Raw genomic sequence first — 26,504 nt, 5'->3', positions numbered from 1 at the left:
TCCGAGCTAGCTCATTGGGCAACCTGCTTTGTAGCTGATTGGTTGGCCGCACCAAGTGACGTCTTCTAACATTGCTCCGGCCAATGAGACGGCCGCGTGTGAGGGAGCGGTGGGCGGTGGCTGGCCATGTGGCGAGAGTATGAGCTGTGATTGGACGATAACTTTGTTTGTCAGTAACGCGATTGGTCGGTGTGGGTGCCCGCCATTTGCCTTGAGCTGCCAGTGCTTGGTAAGTATGTTGTATTGCAGTATCTCCCGCAGGGCAGGGTCAGGGGCCTATTAGAGCCTAGGTGCCATGTCCGGCCAGGGGTCGGTGTCCACTCACCCAGCTGCAGTCACTGCCTATAAGTAAGGTGAGCATGGTGTGTAATATTAGTCCTGGTGTCCCCAACTTCCCACAACACACAGGAAGGGATATGTGAAGCAGTGATAAGAGTGGAGAAGTTGCCCATGGCAACCAATTAGCTTTGATGTAACTTTTATGATGCATAGCAGCTGATTGGTTGCCATGGCAAACTCCTCTCATCACTGCTTCATACATCTCCCCCATAGTCTGACATTCTTCAGGCTCCAGTCTGACGTGGTACTAGTACAGTTGTGTAAGTGGCACCGGTATATGTGGGAGCAGAATAATAGTAATCGGTTCCTGTAAAACTTAATTTGGGACCCAGAAGGAAGTGTCTGTTTCTCTGTAAAGTAAAAATGTGTTGTGAGCATTTAAAGCCGTTTCTATCAACTAACCAATCAAACAACACAAACAGTTTAAAAACAAATAAACAAAAAACAGCAATATAGTTCTGACGTCTGCTGGTTGACGTGTCACCGGTGCCCACACAGGGATAGATATCTAATCCAATCCGATATTACCTTTGAAATCCAGAACACCTGATCATGGCCACACACAGAACGATTGAGTAAGCAATCAGCGGGTTTACTCAATAGTTTAATGTGGCCATGATCAGGGGTGTTCAGGGTCTGCAGCTCCGCACCCCGACGCCGCACCCCGCCGCCGCACCTCCACACCCCTGCCGCCGCACCTCCACACCCCTGCCGCCGCACCTCCACACCCCCGCTGCTGGCAGAGAGAAAGTCAGGTCGGTGGGAAATTTCATATGAATAGAGCGGCCGTTGATTGGTTGAGAGAGCTCTCCCAGCCAATTAGCAGCGGCTCTATTCATTTAAAATTTCCTGCCTGTCACCGGGTATCTCTCGCCACCTCTCTCTCTCTCGCCACCTCGTTCATTATGCCTACACATGGAACGATGTTGCCATGCCTGGGTCCTTGATCTTTCAATGAACTACCCGCGGGCACCGAATCGGATCATCATCAAACACAGGAAGTTCCGATCGGTCGGAAACGGCCATATTCTTTAAAAATCTTACCGTATGTAGGCACTTTTGAGTTGTGTGTTCCTTTCTTAGGAAATAGGGAATATTGGCTTATCTGACCCATTTAACAATGCTTCCAATGACACAGTACTTCCCATATATTCATTCATTCAACCTGAAAATGAACCCTAATACACTAACCTCTGATCCTAATCATAGTCCTAACTCTAATACCAACCAGTTAACAGTTTCTTATATAGCGCACACATATTCCGCAGCGCTGTACAGAGAATATTTGAACATTCACCTCAGTCCCTGCCCCAGTGGAGCTTACACTCTATATTCCCTACCACATGTACACGCACACACAGACATTCTAGGGTTAATTTTTGTTTGAAGACAATTCCCCTACCAGTATATTTTTGGATTGTGGGAGGAAACTGGAGCACCCGGAGGAAACCCATGCAAACACAGGGAGAATATACAACACAGTTAGGGCCATGGTGGGAATTGAACCTATGATCTCAGCGCTATGAGGCAGTAATGCTAACCATTACACCTAATACACTAACCTCTGATCCTAACTACAAGCCTCTACCTAATCACAGTCCCTAACCCTAATACCAACCCTAATATCCTATCCCTAATACCCTAACCCAGTGCTTCCCAAACTTTTTTGCATCACGGCACCCTAGATTATCAGGATATTTGTCACGGCACCCCTAGGTGCAAAGTTGCTACCGAGAATTTCAGAAAACAATATTAAATTAAATGGTACTTATGTAGTATCTGGGCTGCCGATTTTTTGATTGTATGCCTTAAGTTAAGGCATACAATCAGATGCGATGCGATGCGATATCGCATCGCATACGACCATGCGATGCGATGCGATGACCCGATTTTTCCATAGGATTCAATGTTAAAATGGACTGAGTCCATTTTAACATGGAATTCAATGGGAAAAGGGGTCCTTTTCATACCCCTACTATCCAAGTGGGCATGGAGTTGGATATAAACCTGTGGCGAGCGTAGCGAGCCACCGAGCCCGAAGCGTGGCGAGCGAACGGTATTCTGTGTCCCCTCGCGGGGCTCGCTACGCTCGCCTCGCTACGCTCGCCACAGGTTTATATCCAACTCCATGCCCACTTGGATAGTAGGGGTATGAAAAGGACCCCTTTTCCCATTGAATTCCATGTTAAAATGGACTCAGTCCATTTTAACATTGAATCCTATGGAAAAATCGGGTCCATCGCATCGCATCGCATCGCATGCGATATGGTCGGGTGCGATGCGATGCGATGGACCCGATTTCAAAATCGGCAGCCCAGTTACTACATAAGTACCAATTAAATAAGTTGCGCTTATATTTCATCCTTAGGTCCAGTTATGTGGTGAGGGACAGGATTCACTTCTTTTTATCCACATATTTTAAAACTGGAAGCCACAAGCTCTGATTTTGCCTATTACATTGACCATAAATAATTTGAATCGATTCTAGACCACCAAACTGTGGCACCCCTGCAAGTGCTCTGACGCACCCCAGGGAGCCTAGGCGCACAGTTTGGGAACCACTACCCTAACCCCATCCTCCATACCTCCCAACTGTCACGCTTACCGCGGGAACGTCCCGATATTCGGGGACGTTCCCGCGTCCCGCCCGGGGCCGCCATTGTCCCGCGGTGGGGGGGGGACAGTTAGGAGCCCCCCCAGCTTGCCGAGAATAGACGCTGTGCGCATGCGCACAGCGTCTATTCAGCGCCGACGAGCGGCGAAAACGGGGGCATGGCCGGAGTTCGCGTCACCCCGTGAGGCCATGCCCCCTTTTCTCGAGGCCGCGCCCCCTTTTCGGGGGCGCGGGAACGTCCCGACCTCCCAACTTCAAAAGTTGGGAGGTATGCATCCTCCAATCTCACCTTAATACCCGCATCCATAACCCAAAACACTAAAACAACTCGGTGCCCATACACGTTACAATTATTGTATACAATATTGTATACAATATCGCATCTCATTGCATATCGGTTTTGCGATGAGATCTAGTACAAAAAGTATGTGCAGCACATACTTTTTGTACTAGATCTCATCTTATCGCAAAACCGAGATTCGATACGATACGATATTGTATACAATATTGTATACAATAATTGTAACGTGTATGGGCACCTTAATACCTTATCCCTAATACCGTAACCCCTAACCCAATCCCTAACATTAATACCCTAATGGACATACTGGATGGGTCTTGGTTCTTATCTGCCATCTAATTCCATGTTTCCTAAGGTGGGTACACACGGGGGCGATTTTGTCCAAAATCGCGGGAAATATGGTCGCTGAGCGACCATATTGCCCGCAATGGGAGTGTGCACCGGCGATACATCGCCGGGTGCGCGCTCCCGTTTTTGCCCCTGTGGTGATCGCTGGTCGCAGGAACATGCTCCTGCGACCAGCTGATTACCGCTGCCGGGCTCCCCCCGGCAGTTTCTTTTTCATCAGCGACCATCTCTGGTCGCTGATGAACAGGAGAAACTGAGCAATATATTGCTCAGCCATATATTGCTCAGCAATATATGGCTGAGCAATATATCTCCCCCGTGTGTACACAGCAATAGACAGCTACAGGAACACCTTGTCTATAGGGAAGTATTTTGACTTGTCTTTTTGTAGCGATTAATGTCAATTCACTTTTCTTTCTTTTAAAAATGATAATGATGTTTTCCAGGAAGATATGGACTGGGAGCAGCTGGATCTGCATCCTCAAATCATTGCAGCTGTCAATAAGGGTAAGCTGTTATATTTCCTTGCAAAACATTTCCCTCTGCACTACAGTTTGGATTGATTTGTCCCATCACTAACCTAGATAAACGTACACATTGTCACTGTCCCATTGCTTTAGCAGAATTATGTATGAGCCAAATATTATTCCGGGGAGCCACCAATGGCTTTAGCAAATTGGCGGGAAAAAAAAGATTAGCACCATTTAAAACAGGGACAGGGAACCTTTGGCCCTCCAGCTGTTGTTGAACTACACATCCCAGCATGCCCTGCTACAGGTTTGCTATTTGGCCATGATAAAACTGTTGCAGTGTGTGCTGGGATGCGTAGTTCAATAACAGCTGGAGGGCCAAAGGTTCCCCGTCCATGATCTAAAATGTGCTGGAAAATAATTAGTGTAATGGTTGTAGTTAGTATATTACTGGAATACCCTGACAATGATCAGCCTCAAAGCTGTGCTATTGCTGACAGCCCAGTCAATGGTTATAGCCAGCCAAGTCCACAATGCAGTGAATGTGTTCAGGTATACCAGAGGTGATGCAGTCGGCAGGTCGGCGATAAATAGATTGACAGTCAGTAGGTCATCCACTATTGGTTGACAGGCCATAGGTCGGCCCATAAGAAAGGTTGACATTGTGTGTCGACATGATCAAAAGGTTGACGCATACATGGGGTTTTTTAGGTTTTTTTCTTCCTGGGACAGGTTTTTTTTTTATACTTTAGTATCCAAGTGGACACAGAGGGAGAATATATTGTGCCGACGCACAGCGGTACACTTATACGGTGTCGTCGACATGACTTATGTCTAACCTAGCCTGAATAAGATCTAGAATTAAGATATATATATTATAGCCAACTACTCCGCACCTCCACTCACTACTAGAGGTCACTTGACGGACCAAATTACTCCTTTGTGTGCTAAAAGATGTCATAACAGAAAGTGGAAGCAATTTTGCAGGGACACTGATCTGTTTCAAACTTGCTGGATATGGAGAGAGGGAGCTGTGGAGACAGAGATTGGAGGTAGGAGCAGATAGGGACTGGGGGTGCTGTGGAGAGTTTGTGGGCTAAAAACTGTCACTGCTCAAAGTGAAAATACATTGCAGAAGCCGTCATTTTGATGGACAATATATATGGTACTTGTGTATTATCACGGCGCCCATCGCGTCGCATACCACTAATTAAGGTATGCGATGGACCCGATTTGAGCCTTTCCCCGGGATGAGTGTACAATTTTAATATCGTGTCGCATTGCATGCCATTATAATGGCATGCGATGCGATGCAACGCGATTTCAATGTCAAATGCCCACCCAGACCCGATTTTTAATTGTGGGGACCCTGATGGGTAATGACTATGTTAAATGCCCCCCCATTGTTAACGCCACCCCACTATCAACGCCAACCCGAAGCGCGGCGGTACGCGTCCTCCAATCTTTTCATACCCCCACTATCCACGTCGGCGTGGAGTTTTTTACATAGTGTGGCGAGCGCACGCGCATTACTTCACAGGTATTACGCGTCCCCTCGCCACACTATATAAAATCAACTCCACGCCGACGTGGATAGTGGTGGTATGAAAAGGTCGGTGGATGCGTACCGCTGCCGCTCGCCACGCTTCGGGTTGGCGTTGATAGTGGGGGGGCATTTAACATAGTCATTACCCATCAGGGTGGGGATACAATAAAAAATCGGGTCTGGGGGTGCATTTAACATAGGAATCAGGCATCTGATTAAAAATCGGGTATAATTGCGTCTCATCGCATGACCCCACGTGCGCCCTTATAGTGTGAGCAGCTACTCTAAACCCCCCCCCCCTGTTAGTGGGAGGCAACAATGGAAATGGAGAAAAAGAGGTATAGAGAGCACTTTTACCACCAAATGGAACTTCCACCAGTTACAGTCATATACAGTACAATAACCCAATACAATGTATAATCATAAAACCAGAATGCTTTATTTGTGTTTCAAGAACCACATCTGGACATTGTATCCTTTTCGGAAATACGATATCAATAACCCCATATTATTTATTTATATATATATATATATATATATATATATATATATATATATATATATATATATATATATATATATATATATATATATATATATATATATGGTACTCTTTACTTAGAAGGGCGCCCATCTCGGCCATCTCGGGCATTGAATGCACTAAAAAATCAGGTGCGATGCGACAGACGAGATGCCCGAGATTTCCCATAGGGAACAATGTTAAATGTCTCAATTGACCCGATTTTCCTGTTCAATGCTTCAATTGACCCAATTTTTCCATAGGAAACAATGTTAAATGGGCCACAGAGGCCAAATAGGCACCCTGAAGTGAATAATGGCCACCCGAATTGTTAACGCCACCCCACGATCAACGTCAACCCGAAGCGTGGCGAGCGCAGCGAGCCCGCGAGGGGCGGCGGTACGCGTCCTACGACCTTTTCATACCCCCACTATCCACGTCGGCGTGGAGATGAGAATAGAAAGTGTGGCGAGCGCAGCGAGCCACCGAGCCCGAAGCGTGGCGAGCGGCCGCGGATACCTTCACAGGTATCCGCGTCCCCTCGCGGGCTTCACAGCTGTCCGCGTACGCTCGCCACGCTTCGGGCTCGGTGGCTCGCTGCGCTCGCCACACTTTCTATTCTCAACTCCACGCCGACGTGGATAGTGACGGTATGAAAAGGTCGTAGGACGCGTACCGCCGCCGCTCGCCACGCATCGGGTTGACGTTGATCGTGGGGTGGCGTTAACAATTCGGGTGGCCATTATACACTTCAGGGTGCCTATTTGGCCTCTGTGGCCCATTTAACATTGTTTCCTATGGAAAAATCGGGTCAATTGAGGCATTGAACAGGAAAATTGGGTCAATTGAGACCTTTAACATTGTTCCCTATGGGAAATCTCGGGCATCTCGTCGGTTGATCGCACCCGATTTTTTAGTGCATTCAATGCCCGAGATGCCCGAGATTTTTTACTAACTATGCCCACGATCAAAATCGTGGGCGCCCTTCTAAGTAAAGAGATATATATATATATATATATATATATATATATATATATATATATATATATATATATATATATATATATATATATATATATATATATATATATATATATATATATATATTCCTATAGTTGTGGGTACAGATCGATACCTATACATCTAAGTCAAAATTCAGAAAAACCCATAATTGTTATTCTGTAACACATTATATTGCCCTCAGTCAGGATGCAGAGTTAATACATTTACAAAGATAGTTCTTCCAACTCAGGGACGTTCTTTTACTCTATGACATTGGGCGGCTTGATGTGGTTTGGGGCATTATTATTGATTTCCAATGGAAGTCATTGTTCTATATTTGCACAGTACAAATGGTGATGTCATTGTTACCCCTGGTGACTGGGCTCTGCAGCAGGAAATGACATTATTTTGGAAGCTGTGCCTATTCCAGCTGCTGCTCTCTATGACCTCAGGATATCCTAGTGCAGATTATTGGCCATGCAGAATTGGCAACCAGCATCCTCAACGCTAAAAGTAAATTACTGGAGGTTTATGTTCCAACTGCCGTGATTTACCAAACCTGCTAGTGACACATTTCTGTACTAAACCATAGCACTAAACAGATCACCACTGATTGGATGAAACTAAACAGATCACCACTGATTGGATGAGACTAAACTAAACAGATCACCACTGATTGGATGAGACTAAACAGATCACCACTGATAGGATGAAACTTAACAGATCACCACAGAAGGAGGGGCATGCATACAAGTCGCTCACGCCCCGTTTTGTTGGAGCCTTCTGCCAGCTACCCGCTGCTCCCCCGTTGCCCCCACTAACTCTGCCAGTCTCCTTGAAGCAAAGATGGGCAGGGAATCCGCTCTCCATTGCCGTGGTGACGGGGACACGTGCACACGTGTGAGACCCATCTCCGTCAGATGGAGCATCTAACCGCCAGCTTGCACCAGCTCAGGGGATCTGGCGATTCCTCAGGCTGGCTGCGAGGCGCTCCATCTGTAGGAGCAGGAAGAGTGTTTGAACCTTCCAGGAACATGTGCATCCAGTGACCTTAAAAGAAAACTGCCAGTGATAGGCGACAGCAGGATTTTAGCATCAAAAGTATATTTGTCGAGGCTTAAAAGAATTTATTTCAGTTTAAGACCCATCTCTATGGAAGTTATCTGTCCCATGTCCAGTGACGTTCCCTGACTGCTCAGATCTCTGGGCAAGCGCATGTTAATTAACCCTCCACACCCCACGTTTGCCCTATGATTGTTTCTAGATGATTGAACCAGAGGGAGGAAAAGAATAGGCAGCTGGGAAAGGCGCACACCACATGGTATATTACTAAGATCTCCGGGCATGTCTGATTCATAAATGACAAGTTCAGGCTTCTCTTAGTGATGATCTATAGATAGATTGTTTTGTAATAGGCCCAGGTATAGGGCCCAATGCCCACAAAACCGGTCCTGTAGTACGGTACATTTGCAGGACCTGTATGCTAAGTGTCTATAGTCTCCCATAAACAACCATTGTGCATTCAGCTTACACACTTTTCCAATAGGCACAAGGCAGAAGGGTGGATGTACCGAGAGTGTAAGGAGACGCGTACCCAATGGAAGGAGACATTATTTGTGGTCTTGGGGGAGGTTTTGTTCAGTGCAACTGACCTGTACTTTTTATTTTCAGCAAATCTAAAATCTGCCCGAGAGATTTTAACCTACTCTGTTGTGGATCTGCAAAGGATTACGCAGCTGTCCATTGGTCACATCCATTGCTTACAGAAGGCAGTCTCCGCCACTTTGCAGAAGAATCCAGTGGTTACAGGTAGTGTAAAGCCCTCCCCAGCTGACGGTTACATGGGAGGATGGATCTTTTCTGGCCTGCAAGGCTTTGCACAAGATTCCATGGCAGCTGCAGAGAACATTCGTACTTGCTTTGGTCTGATTTCGTGAAGCCACCCATTTTACACGTAACTGGTTAAAAGTAAAGCGCTGCACAGTGTTTGCGAGGCACTGTTCAACCGTTTTGTGGGTGCGGTCCCGGCATCACGGGCATATCTGGAAAGTTCGGGGGGGCCCTGTGGCAGCTGCTTGACGTCACATGCAGCCGCTGCAACACCAAACATTGCCAGCTTGCATCTGGCTTTGCAGCAAGTCTGCGCAGACAGGGGGCAGCAGGTAGTGTGGGCAAAATTACAACTCGTGCTGAATTAGGCCCTTTGTTCAGTACCATGGACTGTCATTTTGCAGCCGGCTTTACATGATTATAATGCTTAAGCCATTTTTAAATAAAAAATATAAAAAGCATTAAAATATCGCTTCTCTCAAAATACTTTATAATAGTGTGTACAGGGTCTGCGGTCGGTTGTCTGAATACTGGATCTTGTGGAGGGTATTTGCCACTGTTTGAGCCTATAGACGTTTGGCCAGAGTATGTTTGGTGTCCTGACTGTAGACCTTAAGGCCCCCACACACTAGAACGATTTTTTGGCGATTGTCCGATTTCCAACCGATCGTCCGATATTTATCGGCCAGTTATTGCCGATTATCGGTAAAAATAGGCCGATATACCGGACGATCGGTTGGAAATTGGCCTTTAGAACAGGGATAGGGAACCTTTGTCTCTCCAGCTGTTGTCAAACTACACATCCTGCTACAGTTTTAGCATGGACAAATAGCAAAACTGTAGCAGGGCATGCTGGGATGTGTAGTTCAACAACAGCTGGAGAGACAAAGGTTTCCCTATCCCTGCCATAGAGGAATAATACACAAACAGATTCTCTTCCCAAGATTTTGTTTCTGACGGGAGTTTTGTAAGTTGTGATCAACCTTCCAGTCCATTATACCAAGGATGCAGCAATGCCCTAGCGCCGCTGGGCTTACGTCTACCAGCATTTTAGACTAGCAGCAATGTTGTCTGTGCCGAATGCGTGTGGACCAACTGTTGGTGTAAAAGGGACGACCGTGAAATATCTTTGGTGACAACCTCTGTATTGGAAGCTTACCACTTCCAAAGCGAAGGCAAAAGGTTTTGGTCGAGTTCCCCATAATGTTACATAGAGGGCCTGATTCAACCAGGCTCGCTAAACAGCAGCCTTTCGCTGCTTAGTGAGCCCTGAGAAGTCGCCGGGCGATGAGCCCTGAGTTGCGTTCCCGCGTCAACGCCGGCCGTCGGGCTGTTTTTACCATCCACTTTTTCATGTTGCTTACTAGGGAAGGTGGTTTACCCCCTGTGAGAATCGCTGGGACGTTATCACATCCTGTGGAACACACTTCCCTATGTATTAACAATTGCCCATTTTATGGAGGCTGTATATAGCGCTGGACTGGGGAAACGCAATTCCTCAGGGTGTCCCAGGTGGTTATTTCTCGGTAGTTTGATATCAGATTAGTTGCTGTAGGTTATGTTTTCCCTTTCGCGTACATCCCTCTGTCTGTTGAGTCAATCCTGCTGACTGGTATGGGTCATAGGGGCGACGTTTTTCACCTGTGCAGGCATTGAATAGGGCGAATCCAATACACCTAAAAAGGGCTGAAAAATGGCAGGCTTTTCACATGGCCAAAAATCCGACAATAATTGAATACCCCCCCAAAATGTTATGGGTTTTTCTTTTTAGCCCCGGGTTCCAACAGAAACATTTTTGTTTTGGGTGTTGTAAATGATCATTTAACCTCCTTTGAATGTCCATGCTTACACATTGTTGGGCTTATTTAGCGAGTCTGAGCTCTGCTGGAGAAACGTATTATTAATCATACTTTCCTTTTCTTTTACTCTCTCCGTTGTTTTGCAGCATTGCAGCTGTACAGAGAAAAGACCAAATTTCCTTCCCAGCACCAGAAGCTGAGCCTGGGGTGCAGCGTCCTGAATAATCTCCTGAGAGGTGGGATCCCCCTGGTGGGCATTACGGAACTAGCTGGGGAGAGTTCTGCAGGGAAGACCCAGATCGCTCTCCAGCTGTGTCTGTCTGTGCAGTACCCAGTAGAATATGGGGGTCTTGGTGCAGGTAGGTGCTACAGCCTTATACCAGGTTACTTCTACCTGTGCTACGGAACTATCACACAGGAAGAGTTTGGCTGTGACTTCATCAGAGATTTATTTCTAATCCTTTAAATAAAATTCATTCGTGTAGAGGAGTATAGCCATACCTCCCAACATCTGACCGGGTTGAAGAGGGACGCCAACATTTTGGAGGTGTGGCCTAGCAGACAGGGGTATGGCCTTTTCCCACAAGACCACGCCCCCATTTTCGCCGCAGTGGGGGCATGGCTAGTGGCTGAGCACTAGAAGCCACTCCAACATCCAAATTATTCCTTTGTGTGCTAAATATATCCTAACAGAAAGTGAAAGCCATTTTAGCAGGGACACAGGTCAGTTTCAAACTTGCTGGATATGGAGAGAGGGAGCAGTGAAGACAGAAGGAGGTAGGAGCAGATAGGGACTGGGGGTGGGGTGGAGAGTTTTTTGGGCTTAAACGTGAAAGTACAATGCAGAAGCTTTTAACTAGTTTGTTAATATCCGTATGTTACTTTGTTAGTCCTCCATTTCCACCAACCTCCCATTCTATAATCATTAAATCCGTGACCTAGATGTGCAGGAATAATACAATGTATCCATGTAACGGTCTAGGAGCTGTGTACATCTGCACAGAAGACGCGTTCCCGAGTACACGCCTCCAGCAGCTGATACGGTTACAGCATAAGCAGAGAGCAGACGTTCCGGCTGACGCCATTCGCAACATCCGCTTTGGAGACCATATTTTTATTGAACACACAGCGGACGTAGTAAGTGGCACAGACGTTAGGAATCATCAGAAATATACCGATATACCAACTTCATGCTGAATCTGCAGTGCCCCAGTGCCGCCCCTGGATCTTGGTGAATTCATAGACTGTATCCTAATGACTATTGGTTCGGACTACAACATGGCTGCCTTTCCTCTGACCAGAGGGACTGGAGAGGGCTCATCCCTGATAAGCTTCTCACCTTGGCTGCTCTAGCCCTGTGCAACTCCCCATGAGCCTTCCCTTTCTCTCCATATATTACAGCTGTTGCTCCATTTTGTATGGGTCATAGGGTCGATAGTATGATAGTCGAGTACTAAAGGTCGACACATGAAATTTTTGAACAGGGTCGGAAGATCAATACGAGCATTAGGTCAGCAATGTGAACGTCAACAGTCAAAAGGTCGACATATGTTACACACCCCCTCACCCCCCCAGAATGTTACCATGGGCTCCGTATTACTGCACTGCTGCCTTAGTCATGCTTCAGGCCTGTCGACCTTTTGACGGTCAACCTTTCTATTGTTGACCAGATGCTTGTGTTGACCTTAGGCCTGGCCACTGTATCTTTTTGGTATCTGCGTGTGTGTGTGTGTGTATGTATATGTATGTGTGTGTGTGTGTGTGTATATATATATATATATATATATATATATATAATATACTGTATGTAATGTGAGTCACTACCTATCATTACTATTTAGTGCTTTCTGACTTGGGTTAATAAGACAGTACACACCAGGCAACGTGTGACCCGGAACGGTTAGGCAGCACCTGACCAGTTTTTCTGAACCTGAACTTTGGCCACTATGGGGCAGATGCATTAAGCCTGATAAAGGGGAAGGTGAGAACGCCACATCCAATCAGCTGTTTGATAAATGTTAGGAGCTGATTGGCTGCTGCGTTATCACCGCCCACTTTATCAGGCTTACTACATCTGCCCCCACTGTTACAGAATAACCGATGTCATTATACCATATTGCAGGACATGCTGACAGACTGCATCACAAAGAAACTCCCCATCCTCCTCCGGCGCGGTCAGGTCCGCCTGATCGTTATTGATTCCATTGCGGCTTTGTTCCGCTGCGAGTTTGCTGCCAGCGATGCTGTCCTGAAGGCTAAACATCTGCAGACACTCGGGGCCAGACTGCTTCAGCTCAGCGGTAGCTTCACTACCCCTGTGTTCTGCATCAATCAGGTAATGCGGCATGCCTCTCCCTCTTCCCCGTGTCAGAGAACACATACTGTACGCTCGCATGTGGCCAAAGGTGACAGAAATCATTCACTGGTCCCGGACCATCACATGATTTCTCCGTATGAGCTGACTTTTATTTCCGTTGGAGAACGGCGAAAAGGGGGTGGGGGCTGATGTCATGTGATGTCAGCTGCCCATTCCGAGCAGAGCGTTTTCATGGGGACGCTTTAGTACATTCTGAGTGTGGCAGCAGTCTATGGACACAATCGTGTATGTAATAACCTTATCTAGAAGCTGTTCCAGCAGACCATGAGATCCCTCCCTATTGTATGTAATGTTGCTCACCAGAAGTACACAGTCCATAGAGTTGGATTTTACATGGGTTCACCTCCACTGGTCTTCAGTGTACCTGACCTCTGCACTCAGAGTCAGCCTGGGGTTACTGGGTAGGTTTTCCTGCATTGGATCTGCCAAACAGTACTCTGTTGGCTGTAGCCTGCTACTGCTGGAACATGATATAAAGGCCTGCCCTAAAAGGGGATTTTGTACTTACTGTTAAATCCTTTTCTCAGACTCCATAGGTGACACTGGAGAGTTACAGTGGGAATAGAAGGGCAACCACAGGGAGCTTGGGCACTTTAGAATAAATTAACAGTAACTAACTCCTCCCCTTCTACTTCCTCTCCTAGGCAGTCTAGGTTTGTGCCCGGAGGGAGCTGGATGAAAGAAAAAAATATCAGATTTTTACCTGATAATGTGTTTTCCTCTACTCCACCATGGCAGCCATCACTTATGGGTTCTTCCCCTATTGGGTAGCTTTGGAAAGGAAAAAAAGACGCCCCTTCTCCATAAAAGGCTCCTCCTCCTTCTCTCTGTGTCTTTCGTTTCTAGCTCTTAAACACAAACAGTTAATCGCATACAAAAAACATAATTTCTTTTAGGGTCGGGAACTATGCTGCCATGGTGGAGTAGAGGAAAACACATTATCAGGTAAAAATCTGATATTTCCTCTACCTCCCCCATGGCAGCCATCACTTATGGGAAATGCCCCAGCAGTTCAATTCTCACTGGGCTGGGTACATAATCAATCAATTAATTCATTAGAAATACAACAAAAGAAAAAAAGATATTTTTTTTTTTTTTTTTTATATTACCGCAGATAAGACCTTTCTTCCGAATTTGGCCTCTGCTGAAGACATGACATCTACTCTGTAGTGTCTTGTAAATGTGTGCACGGACGACCACCCTGCTGCCTTGCACAGATCTGATATGGAAGCCGCCCCTTTCTCTGCCCATGAGGTTGCTACTGCCCTCGTGGAATGTGCTTTCAGACCTTCTGGAGGTACCTGATTGCTTGCCTTATATGCTTCTGCAATGCAGCTTTTTATCCATCTTGCGATTGTTATTTTGGAAGCTGCCTCCCCCTTGTTCTTCCCCTCAGTTAGTACGAACAGATTTTTTGTTTTCCTAACCTTCTTTGACCTCTCTAAATAGACTTTTAGTACTCTGACTACGTCCAGTTTGTTCAGCCTGTCTTCCTTCGCATTTGCAGGCTTTGCACAAAACGATGGTAGTATAATCTCTTGATTTACGTGAAAATCTGAAACTACTTTGGGTAAGAACATGGGGTTTGTCCTCATTACAACCTGGTCTTCGAACACATTCATAAATGGTTCTTCTGCCCAGAGGGCCTGTAGCTCCGAGACCCTTCTGGCGGACGTTATGGCTATCAGGAATGCCACTTTCCATGACAGAACTCTAAATGGAATTTCTTGAATGGGCTCGAAAGGAGCCTGCGTCAGAGCGTTAAGAACCAAGTTCAGATCCCACGGAGCTATAGGTTGATGAAAACTTGGCCTTATTTTCTTGGCCGCTTGTATAAATCTTTGAATATATTTGTTGCTCGCGATATTGATGTCCAACATGGCCGATAGCGCTGATATTTGCACTTTCAAAGTGCTAACTGCTAACTGTTTCTCCAACCCTTTTTGCAAGAACTCTAAGATAGTCGATATCTGCTCCGGTAAGCTCTTATTTTCCTTGCACCAGTATGTATACTTTAGCCAGATTTTATAATAAGATTTGGAGGTGGATGTCTTTCTGGCTTTTAGTAAGGTATTCACCACCTGCTCCGAAAACCCTTGGCCTAGCAGCGCCCTGGTTTCAGTAGCCACGCCATCAAGTTCCAATCCTCCGGTTGATGTTTCTTTACTTTGCCTTGAACCAGTAGGTCTGGTCTTTTTGGGAGCTTCCACGGCCCGTCTACTGCCAGACGTAGAAGCTGCGCAAACCATGCCCTTCTGGGCCAGTACGGCAGGATCGCAATCACGGTTGCCCCTTCCCTTTGTACCTTCCTTAGGAACTTTGGTATTATGGGGAACGGAGGAAACGCATAACCTAATTCCTTCGGCCAATCTGCCGTCAGAGCGTCCCACTGCTCTGCCTGTGGGTCCCGGAATCTGGAGATATATCTGTTGACTTTCCTGTTCTGGTAGGTCGCCATGAGGTCTATCTTTGGATTGCCCCATATCCTTGTTAGTGTCCTGAACACCTCCGTGTTTAGGCCCCATTCGCCTGGTAGACACATTGTCCTGCTCAAGCCGTCTGCCACTACATTTTCCTCGCCTGCCAGATACACTGCCCGTATATCCGCCACGTTGCATTCCGCCCAGGCAAACAGTTCTTCTGCTTCCATCATCATGTGTAGGCTGTGAGTGCCGCCTTGTTTGTTTATATAGGACACCACGACCTGGTTGTCCGACCTGACTACCACTTCCTTGTTGATAAGCTGGTTTTGGAAGCTCTTGCATGCACATAGGACTGCTTTCATTTCCCTGAGGTTGGAGTGTTTCCTCTTTTCCTCGTGTATCCATGCTCCTTGAGCTGTCTGGTCTTGACACACTGCTCCCCATCCTATCATACTTGCGTCCGTGGTAATCACCACCTGAGTCGTTTTGGCGAAGGACCTTCCTCTTTCTAGTCTGCGACTGCATGACCACCACCTTATGTCCTCCTTCGCCCTTCTTGTTAATACTATCCTCTGTGTTAGGTTTTTGCTGATTCCATTCCACTGTGACAGGAAGCATTTCTGAAGTTTTCTGGTATGAAACCTCGCCCATTGTACAGTCTCCAGAGCCGACGCCATGAGCCCTAGCATCTTCATGCACCACTCCGCCGATATGACAGACTTCCCTAGTGTAGATCTCATTATCCGTACCATGTTTTGCTGTCTTTCTGGACTTAGACTCACTCTCATATCTTGCGTATCCAGTATCACCCCCAGATATTTTATCCGGTTTGTAGGTTCCAACTGGCTCTTTTTCTGATTTATCAACCAGCCGTGTTCTGTTAGGTACTGCATTGTCCTGCTGGTGTGTTTCATAACTAAGTCCCTTGTTTCTGCCATAATTAATAGGTCGTCTAAATATGGCCAGACCACTATCCCCTCTCTTCTGAGGTTTGCAATTACCACAATCAGTACCTTGGTAAACGTCCTGGGGGATGTGGCTAACCCAAACGGAAGTGCCGTGAACTGGTAACTTATTCCTTTGATGAAAAACCTCAAATACTTCTGATGCCCCTTGAATATAGGTACATGCAGGTATGCATCTTTGAGGTCTATAGAGGTCATGTATGAACCTCTTTTTAGGTCCGGGAGTATACTCTTCACTGACTCCATTTTGAACGACCTCACCTTTAGAAATTGATTCAGTTTCCTCAAGTCCAGAATCGTCCTGTAACCTCCGGACGCCTTTTGGACCACAAAAAAGCGGGAATGCCAACCGATCCCCACTTGATCTCGGGGAGTTTCTATCACTACCCCTTGATCTATCATCTCCTTTAGACTTGACAACAAAGCTTCTTTTTCTGACGAGTCTCTTGGTATGGGGGATTCTGTAAAAAAATTTCCTGGAATCTTCCCGAACTCCAGTTTGTATCCTGTCCTTATTATTTCGAGGACCCACTTGTCCGTTGTGGACCTCTCCCAGGTGCTTATATATCTCAGCAACCTGGCCCCTACCGCCTGAAACTTGGCGTCATTGTGAGCTTTGCCCTGTGGCAAATCTATTCTCTCTTCCCCTTTGGGAACGAAAATTTGCCCTTGATGACCAATTGCTCCTGCGAAAACCTCTACCTGGTCGGTAGCTTCTCGCCTCTCTATATTCCTGTGGTTGGTATCTAACCGACCTATTCACTGCCGTTCTCTTAACCACTTTCTCTTGTGGGAGCCAAACCGATTTCCCTCCGGACATCTTTGTTATAATTTGGTCTAGCTGTGCTCCAAATAAATAGTCACCTTGGAAAGGAAGTGACAATAACTTCATCTTGGATTGCACGTCTGCCGCCCAAGGTTTGAGCCAGAGTGCTCTCCTCACTACCGTCGCTGTAGCATTCGCCCTTGCTGTCAGCCTCATCGTATCCAAAGATGCCTCACATAAGAACTCGACGGCTAGTTGTATATTCTGCACCGTCTTCAGCATGTCTGACCTTCTTAAACCGTCCAGCATATCTGCTTCCAGTTGCTGGCACCATTCACGCAACACCCTGGATGTGGTAGCCATAGATGCCGCAGGCTTCATAGCTGCCCCCAACGTCAGGTGCTGCTTCCTCAGCCCCAGCTCCACTCTCCTCTCCATAGGATCTTTGAATATGTTTGCGTCCTCGAGAGGCAAGGTCGTCTTTTTCGATATCCTTGCTATCGCTGCGTCGACTTTAGGAACCTCATCCCAAGTGGACGTCTGATCCTTCGGGAATGGGTACATCTTCCCTATCTTTGCCGGTACAGTGATCTTTTTATCCGGATGTTTCCACTCATCCGACACCATATCCTTTAATGTTTGAGACAAAGGGAAAGTTTTCCCTTTCTTTCTCTTATCCCGGAACAGCAACTCTTGGAGTTTCACCTCCTCCTGTGTGTCCTCGATATTTAGGGATTTGTGTACCAATGTTAGGAGGTTTTCCACCATGTCAGCATTGAAATCACTCTCTGATTTATCTGCCACCAGCTCGTCAGCCTCATCTGCCGCTGTATCTGCTACCTCCTCCCCAGACTCTGCCGACGCTTCGCTCACTCTAGAGCGACTTCTCTTCCCCGTACTTTTTGCCAGGTCTTTTTTGGTCACAAAAGTGTCGGCAAGAGCCGTCTTCAGCATGTCGACCAGCCCCGACATCTGTGATAGGGGTAATAACTGTGGGGTTTTGCATTTCTCGCATACACTCCCCATGTATTTATCCGGCAATGATAAGTTGCACATAAGGCATTTAGCTGTGTGCAGTTTCTTGTGTCTGGATTTCTCTCCCTTCTCCTTGCTGTTATCGGATCTGCACAACAATATATAATTATCAGCAGGATCTATCCACTTCATAACCATGCTCAAAAAATAAAAAAAAAATAAAAAAAAATCTTCTTCTTCTTGTGGCTTACCCTGACTTCTGACTGATCTGCCTCCTTTCTTCCTCCATGTTTTGTACTGACCCTCAAAGGTTGTCTACAATCAAATATACACCTATATCAGGGTATTTGTACAGTACAGCCAAAACAAATTCACATCATCGGTCGTGGAGCCAGATGGCACACTCACCGCCTCTTGTATGACACCGCTGCCTAGTTGTGAAGCTGCTGCCTTCGTTGGTGGTACAGCGTTCCATACACTTCCCCGTTTTTAAAAGGAAGTGCCTTTCTGCGCGTCAGGGGCAGCCGCGTCATCCGTCGGCGCCGGCGCGGCGTCCTGACGTCACCGCGCTAGACGCCGACGCCAGCGTTCGCCGCGTCAGACGCCGGCGCCAGCACCTGCCGCGTCATCATCCTTCTGCACCCATAAGAGACGCGCTGTCCAGCCGCGTCGCGGCCTGCTTGTCTGTCTGTCACCCGCCGTCTGCCGCGGATGACGACGTCCGCCCGGTCTCACCTGGATTCCGGGCAGGAGACTTCCACCTCGCCTCCTTGGACGCCACCGCTTGTTAGCCGCCCAAACCTGAGGACGGCATGCGGCTTGCTGAGGTTTCACCAGTTCCTGGCTACTTTGTCCCCACCTGAACGCTCAAGGCGACGGTGGGAACCAGATCTCCTTCACAGGGTAAGCCACATATAAAAAACCACATGCTACCCTCCTGGGAAAGGAAAAAAAGACACAGAGAGAAGGAGGAGGAGCCTTTTATGGAGAAGGGGCGTCTTTTTTTCCTTTCCAAAGCTACCCAATAGGGGAAGAACCCATAAGTGATGGCTGCCATGGGGGAGGTAGAGGAAAACACATTTCCAAGAGGAGGTTAAACCTAACATAACAAGTCACACACACTTACATAGAGTGAAAACATAGTTTGAAAAACAGCATTCATAACAGAATGAAACAAACCCATAATTGCTGAGAAAACTTAGAATTAAAGCTAAGTACTAAGGTCTCATAATACATCTGGAAACTGATCAAACCTGAAACAGCAATAAAAATGAGACAGCGTCGGGTGGGCGTCCAGTGTCACCTATGGAGTCTCTTTCCTCCACTAGGTGACACTGGAGAGTTACAGTGGGGACGTCCCAGAGCTCCCAACAGGGGTGGGATGACGCTGAGAGCCCCTTAACACAGAACGGCCAAACTGCGAAGCAGTTGCCGCAAAAGTGTCAAATTTGTAAAAATGGACAAATGTCCTGAGGCCAGACCAAGTAGCCGCTCTACACAGCTCTTGAATAGAAACTCCAGGGGCAGCCGCCAAGGAGGTACCCATCGACCGCGTAGAATGGGCGGAGATAGAAGACTGTGGCACCCTAGAGGAAGCCACATAAGCCTGACATATGGTCAGCCTGATCCACCTAGCCAGGGCCTGCTTGGAGGCAGGCCATCCAGGATACAGGGAGTCAGAGGACAAAAAGAGCATCAGACTTACACACAGACTCTGTTCTGGATACGCATATGCGCAAGGCTCGGACCACGTCCAGCGCTCTAGTCTCCTCCCGAAAGGCCGGCACCACAATAGGTTGGTTAATGTGGAATGCCGAGACCACCTTTGGGAGAAAAACACTAGAAGTGCGCAGCTCCGCTCTATCCTAATGGAAACGCATTAAGACCAAGTCCCATGGTGCTGTGGGAGGTTTGAAAAGAGGTTGCAGCCGCAACACCCCTTGGAAGAAAGTCTGAACCTGAGGAAGAAGCGCCAGTTTTCTCTGGAAAAAAATAGAGCGAGTGGATACCTGTACCTTCAAGGACCCCAGCCGGTGTCCTGAGAAAAGACCCTTCTGTAAAAACAAAAGCAACTGGGCCAGTTTGAAATTTACAGGAGAAACCCTCCTGGTCTCGAACCAGGCCACATAGGCCCTCCATTTGCGATGGTAATCTGTTTCCTGGCTCCGATCATGGTGGGGATCACTGCCTGAGGTGTCTCTGCTTTTCTCAGAATGGACCTCTCAACAATCTTGCTGTCAAATGTAGATGTTGTAAGTTCGGACAGGTGAACGGACCCTGGGTTAGCAGGTTGTCGAAGAGTGGAAGAGGCCACGGCTCGTCTACTAACAGGCCTGTGAGAACCGTGTACCACGACCAGCGAGGCCAGTCCGGGGCAATGAACAGCACTGTTACCGATTCCCTGCGGATTCTCTGCAGAACCCGAGGAATGAGAGGCAACGGAGGAAAGAAGAAGTAGAGATACTGATCCGTCCAAGGGACGGTGAGAGCGTCCATTGCCACCAGCTGAGGATCTCTTGTTCGAGCGCATTACCGAGGCAACTGATGGTTGTGCCTGGAGGCCATCATGTCTATCTGAGGACATCCCCACCGACGAGTCAAGGTCTGGAAGACCTGGGGGTTCAGACACCACTCTCCATGATGGACGTCTCGTCGGCTGAGGTAGTCTGCCTCCCAATTTTCCACGCCTGTATGAAAATGGCAGACACGGGCCCCGCGTGCTCCTGCACCCAAAGCAGAATCCTCTTCACCTCTCTCATCGCTGCGAGTGCCTCCCTGCTTGTTTATGTAGGCCACAGCCATGGCATTGTCGGACTGTACTCTGATGTCCTTGTTCTGGAGAATGACCTCCGCTTGAAGGAGAGCAGAGTACACCGCTCGGAGTTCCAGCACATTGATGGACAGCTGTGCTTCCTCCGGTGTCCACAGGCCCTGGAAGTGGAGGCCCAACGTGACCGCTCCTCAGCCCCTGAGGCTGGCGTCTGTGGTGAGGAGCGTCCAGTTATGTACGGCGAACCGCCGTCCCTCCTGTAGGTTGCTGGAGTCGAGCTACCACGCTAGGGATGCACGAGCCTGATGGGAAAGGGTTATTCGCTGATGAAGAACAAGATGCGAACCTGACCACTGGCAGAGCAGACATAGATGGAAGGGGCAAGATCGAAAACGCCCATACTGCACCGCCTCGAACGTGGCCACCATCTTTCCCAACAGCCTCTGCAAAGTAGAACTGAAACTCTCCGATGCTGGAGCACCAGGCGAACCGACTCCTGTAGAGACAGGACCTTGTCCACTGGGAGGTAAACCCGTCTTTGGACTGTGGCCAAGGTCATCCCCAGGAACAGTATCCTCTGCGAGGGGGTCAGTTGAGACTTCTGGATATTAAGCATCCAGCCATGGGACTCCAGTGTCTGACTTGTCAGCTGGATGTTGTGCAGCAGGATCTCCCTGGACGGAGCCTTCAACAGAAGGTCGTCCAAGTAAGGGACAATGGTAACTCCCTGAGCCCTGAGTATTTCCATCATGACCGCCATGACCTTGGTAAATACCATGAGCGCAGATGAGAGGCCGAAGGGAAGGACTCTGAACTGCAGGTGGCAAGTCTGAACGGCAAACCGCAGGTAGGCCTGATGAGGAGGCCAGATGGGGATGTGCAGTTATGCATCTTTTATATCGATGGATACGAGAAACTCCCCAGGCTCCAGGCCTGCAATGACTGACTGCAGACACTCCATCTTGAAGCGGGTGAACCGTAGAAACGGATTGAACTGTTTTAAATTCAAGATGGGCCTTACCGAGCCTTCCAGTTTGGGAACCAGAAACAGGCTGGAATAGAATCCCTTCGACCTTTCCGCATCTGGGACGGGAATAACCACCACCATGTCCCTGAGTTTGTGAATGGCCGCCTGTAGTGCCCTGCTTTTCTCTGGAGAAGCTGGCAAACCTGTGGGAAAAAAACGTAGAGGAGGAGGCAACAAGAAGTCTATCTTGTAGCCTACTGCCACCAGGTCCTTTACCTATGCATCTTGGCAGGACATGGACCAAACCTGCTGGTAAAATAGCAGACGGCCTCCCACCCTGCACTCTGGGCAGGGACTGGGAGAGTCATGCAGAGGGCTTGGAGGTAACCTTTGCATCCAAGATGGGTGTGCCGGCTGAACCTCTGCCTCGGAAGCCCCAAAAGCTGGTTGCACTTCCATGTGACCTACCCCTGAATCTGGGGGTGGGGCGGAAGGATCGAAAGGACTGCCCTCCTGTAGTGGGAAAGGACCTGCATGGAGGTGGGGCTGCTGTGGGCAGAAACTGTGACTTACCCCCAGTAGCCTGTGAGAACATTTTGTCCAGCTCTGGACCTCGCCAGCAAAGGGTAACGCTTCCACCGCCTTCTTGGAGTCAGTGTCCGCGTTCCACTGTCTCAACCAAAGCTGAAACTGAAAGGGCAGAAACACAAGCCGCCAGCATACAGACGTCTGAAGAGGCCTTAACTAAGTATCCTGCAGCCTCACGTCGGTGTTCTACTAGGAGTAACATCTCGCTTGACCCGGGGTCTAGAGAGAAGGCAACCTGGGCCGCCCAGACCTCCATGGCCCTGTGGACCCAACAGCCCACCTGGGCCGGCCTTTGTAAAAGACCTGCAGCCGAATTAATATTCTTCAGGGTGCTCTCTAACCGTCTGTCAGAGACATCCTTGAGGGTAGAAGCTCCAGGTATGGGTAGCACTGTCGTTTTAGACAGGCGTGATACCGAAGAGTCAACAGCAGGGGGCGTTTCACATGACTTCCTAGCATCCTTAGGAAAGGGATAGGAAGTGAAAAACCTTTGGGACATCTGAAACTTTTTTTCAGGGTGTAACCAAGCTTTTTGCAGGTGATCATCCAGCTCCTCTGAGGCTGGAAAGAACACAGACTGTTTCTGCTTTTTAGCAAAAACTGAAGGACGCGCAGCAGGCCTCTCCTCCTCAGAGACATTGAGGGTTAAACGGACTGCTTGTATCAAATCCTCTAAACCCTGAGAGGGGACATCAGTGTCCTGCAGCACTGGAGCCTCAGGCTCATTAAATTCACCCTCCTCTAGATCTGGCATGTCATCATCTGTATCATCTAACAGAGGGACGTGAGGAAAAATCCTATTGCAGGAGCCAGTGTAGGGGTAGGGGGTGCTGGGGTGTCTGCATGTTATGCTCTAGACAGACCCTCAACAGCAGAGGTTAACTCTGCCTGTGGGTCCCTGGCTGCATCTCTGTCCTGTCTGACTGCCGATAACTCAGATGCCAGCTGAGAAATCACTGTGGACAATTGAGAAGCCCATACAGGAGTATCCTGCCCCGCTGCTGAAGGAGGGGGAACTGGGGCGGCAGCACATGGGGGACACAAAATGGCGACCCTCAGAGTGTGGGGTGAATTTGGAGCCGCACTTTTTGCAAGCAATCTTTTTAGGAGCCCCACCAGCCATCATACACTCATCAATCATCCAAGAGAGAGAGAGAGAGAGAGAGGTTAAGCACCGGACAGGAGAGGAGTTATATAAGGCCGAGTCTGCCACAAGCCAGAGACGCGCACTGTATATAAATATAACCTGCGCCGGCTAAGGGACCTTTTTGGACACAGTCCAAGCCGCCCTGACCTCCTATGTCCTGCTGTGACTCACTGTTACCAGGGTCACCGCACTTTTCAGCCGCCTGGAGAGAGCCGGGATCACGCTGCTGCTTCAATGGCCGCCGCACCTTGAAGGAGGAGGAAGCGGAAGTTCCCAGCATGCCGCGCGCCTCAGCTCCGCTCCTCGCTATGGCGCTGAGTTTTAAAAAGTGCGTAGCCGCGTCAGCTGAATCCCCCACTAGCAGGGGATCAGCGTTCTACTAACCCCTGCCATAGTGGTCGAGTGCGGCCTGCTGACAGGTCCCCGAGGCGCGCTGCGTGCAGCGGCGACGGGACCTCAGGAACTGTACCCAGCTGCGACCGGACCCGCCGACAGCGCCCTTGTCGCAGGCAGGTAGGGACAGGGGGCTACCTGCCTGTCCTGCTGATTGCAGAATCACTAAAAATAAAAAAGCTCAGGAGTGAGCAATGAATGCAACCAGCTCCCGTAGGGCACATGCTAAGACAGCCTAGGAGAGGAAGTAGAAGGGGAGGAGTTAGTCACTTAATTTATTCTAAAGTGCCCAAGCTCCCTGTGGTCGCACTTCTATTCCCCACTGTAACTCTCCAGTGTCACCTAGTGGAGGAAAGAGAAATATTTTATACTTAAAAAATAAAATAAAAATACGAACTGGTACGAGTATATGAATTTCTGCAGCATTATAGTAAAGGCACATACACACTGGGCGATTTTGTGCTGAATACAGCTCTGTTTGCTTGTTTGAGCTGCTTTCAGCTCAAAAGCCGCCCAGTGTGTACGGGCCAGCGGTGAACACTAATGCGCGCTCCCGCATCATCGCCGGCCACCAGCACATGAGCGACAGAGTGGATGGCTTTTCATAGCGTCCTGCTATGGAAAGTCGTTTATCCCCGGGCAAATCACTCGTGTGTTTGCATACATGCTGAGCAAAAACGCCCAATGTGTGTGGACCTTAAAGGGGGGTATTCAATCCCCTGCCGCTATTTCTGACGGGGGAAATAGAGGCGGGCGCCCATTCAATGCTGTCTTGACTGAAAGCATTGAAGAGGCAGATCGACAGAACAGGCCCGACTTTAAAGCATTCTGGCCTGTTTTGCCGAGAACGGCCGTGAATTGTCGTGATCACGGCCAGATCTCGACAATACACACCCGCGAACACCCCCCCTTTTTCACCAATCAGCATATGGGACATTGAAACCCCCTTGGACATTTGCGATCGAGCAAAATAAAAAAACAGACCAGAGTCACAGCTGAGGGGACGTACAGACGGATTGAATACCCCAATAGTTTAGTGGTAGAAGTCTCCATGGGATTCAATGTCTGAGAATGTTATTAAAGATCTCAACTGTAAGTAATACTCTAGTAGCGCATAAGACTCTATATTACTATTATTACTATTTGCTCTGCCCTGTAGGTCACAGATGCGGTAAAAGAAACAGACTCTGTCCTGATGCACTGTGGGTAAGTGCGAGATGTGATCACACCATTCTAACTTTTTGTAAGTCTTCCTAATATCCCTTTCAGACATAAGCACAAAACCCAGCTTTGTTTTGGTGTGAATGCCCATCGACCCGGGTCCAGCTTATATCTGAAAGGTTCTACCTGTGTTAACAGTCCTGTGACCCTACAACTGACCAGGGTTATTTCAGTGACTGTCAACCCAGGTAAGTACCCCCCCCCCCCATGTTTAATAGGTATAACCTGGGTAATGCCTAAAATAAATTAATTGGCTGAGACAGTAGTGATTGGAGATGGCATCTCAAAGAGCCCATTGTAAACTGGAAACCACAAATCACTGGAGGACCTGGGTTCTGTGTGAAAGGCGATGACCGCAGAATAACCTGGGTGAACGGTGACAGAAAGTCCCGGCTTTAATCCATGCTCAGTGTCTCTGGTCCGAGCCGGGTTTACTATATGAAATGAGAAGTAGTTAACTCTGTACTGAGCGGATTTCCTTTGTGTATTTAATCAGGCTTCAGGATAGAAAGGTGTTGCCAGCCTTGGGAATCTCCTGGTCTAACCAGCTGTTGATGAGACTCATGGTGACACGCACGCAGCGCACAGCACCTCCGCCACACACGGGAAGTATTTTACGGATGATGGAAGTAATCTTTGCACCACATGTTCCCCGGGCCACTTGTTACTACACAGTAGACCTGGAAGGTGTGAAGGGAATTGGTAGAGAGGAGACATGAACGATTAACAAGCTGATCTGGAAATACCTGCTGTGAGATACAGAAGTGAGGTCAGACGTATTGGAGACGTTCCCCAGTAATGGTTACAGAACCTTCAGAAGACAGGAACATGAATAAAGCCGGCTGGGCCTACACAGAGGGACGCAGTAAATATTAAGTGAATCCTCTAGCTATAAATACAAAGGCAGCTGTGGTATTGATCTGACCCCAGTCACAACCGGAGCAGGCCTGTATTTAGAACCTGCTCACAGACATGACCTCAATACTGCAACACTTATGTCTGGATTTTGGACACATTTGCTCTAGAAATTGTGGAAATACAGCCTGCAAGTATTTATCTAGAAGAAACAGTGTTGTGCAGAGAAAATGATGTGAACAATTACAATGCAATAAGTATTTTTCTATTTTGTACTTATTTACGTAA

At 48.0% G+C, this 26,504-nt stretch overlaps 1 protein-coding gene across 4 annotated transcripts; it reads left to right on the top strand.

The window, feature by feature from the left end:
• Positions 1-52: 52 nt before the first annotated feature.
• On the top strand, positions 53-26,504 carry XRCC3 (X-ray repair cross complementing 3). 4 transcript variants are annotated; one of them, XM_083166870.1, is made up of 8 exons: positions 53-229; positions 4,049-4,109; positions 8,812-8,949; positions 10,916-11,128; positions 11,752-11,906; positions 12,892-13,104; positions 25,300-25,346; positions 25,858-26,504. In XM_083166870.1, the coding sequence occupies exons 1-8, from the start codon at positions 140-142 to the stop codon at positions 26,078-26,080; spliced, it is 1,140 nt and encodes a 379-aa protein (XP_083022996.1). In that variant the 5' UTR covers positions 53-139; the 3' UTR covers positions 26,081-26,504. The 4 variants fall into 4 exon arrangements, with proteins under 4 accessions (XP_083022996.1, XP_083022998.1, XP_083022997.1 ...); XM_083166872.1 differs by having other exon boundaries at positions 171-229; positions 4,053-4,109; XM_083166871.1 differs by lacking the exon at positions 53-229 and adding an exon at positions 235-353.

This window comes from Crinia signifera, chromosome 12, assembly GCF_055691185.1.
Source record: "Crinia signifera chromosome 12, ASM5569118v1, whole genome shotgun sequence".
NCBI classification, from domain to species: domain Eukaryota; kingdom Metazoa; phylum Chordata; class Amphibia; order Anura; family Myobatrachidae; genus Crinia; species Crinia signifera.
This window is presented reverse-complemented; position numbering and strand designations above follow the sequence as displayed.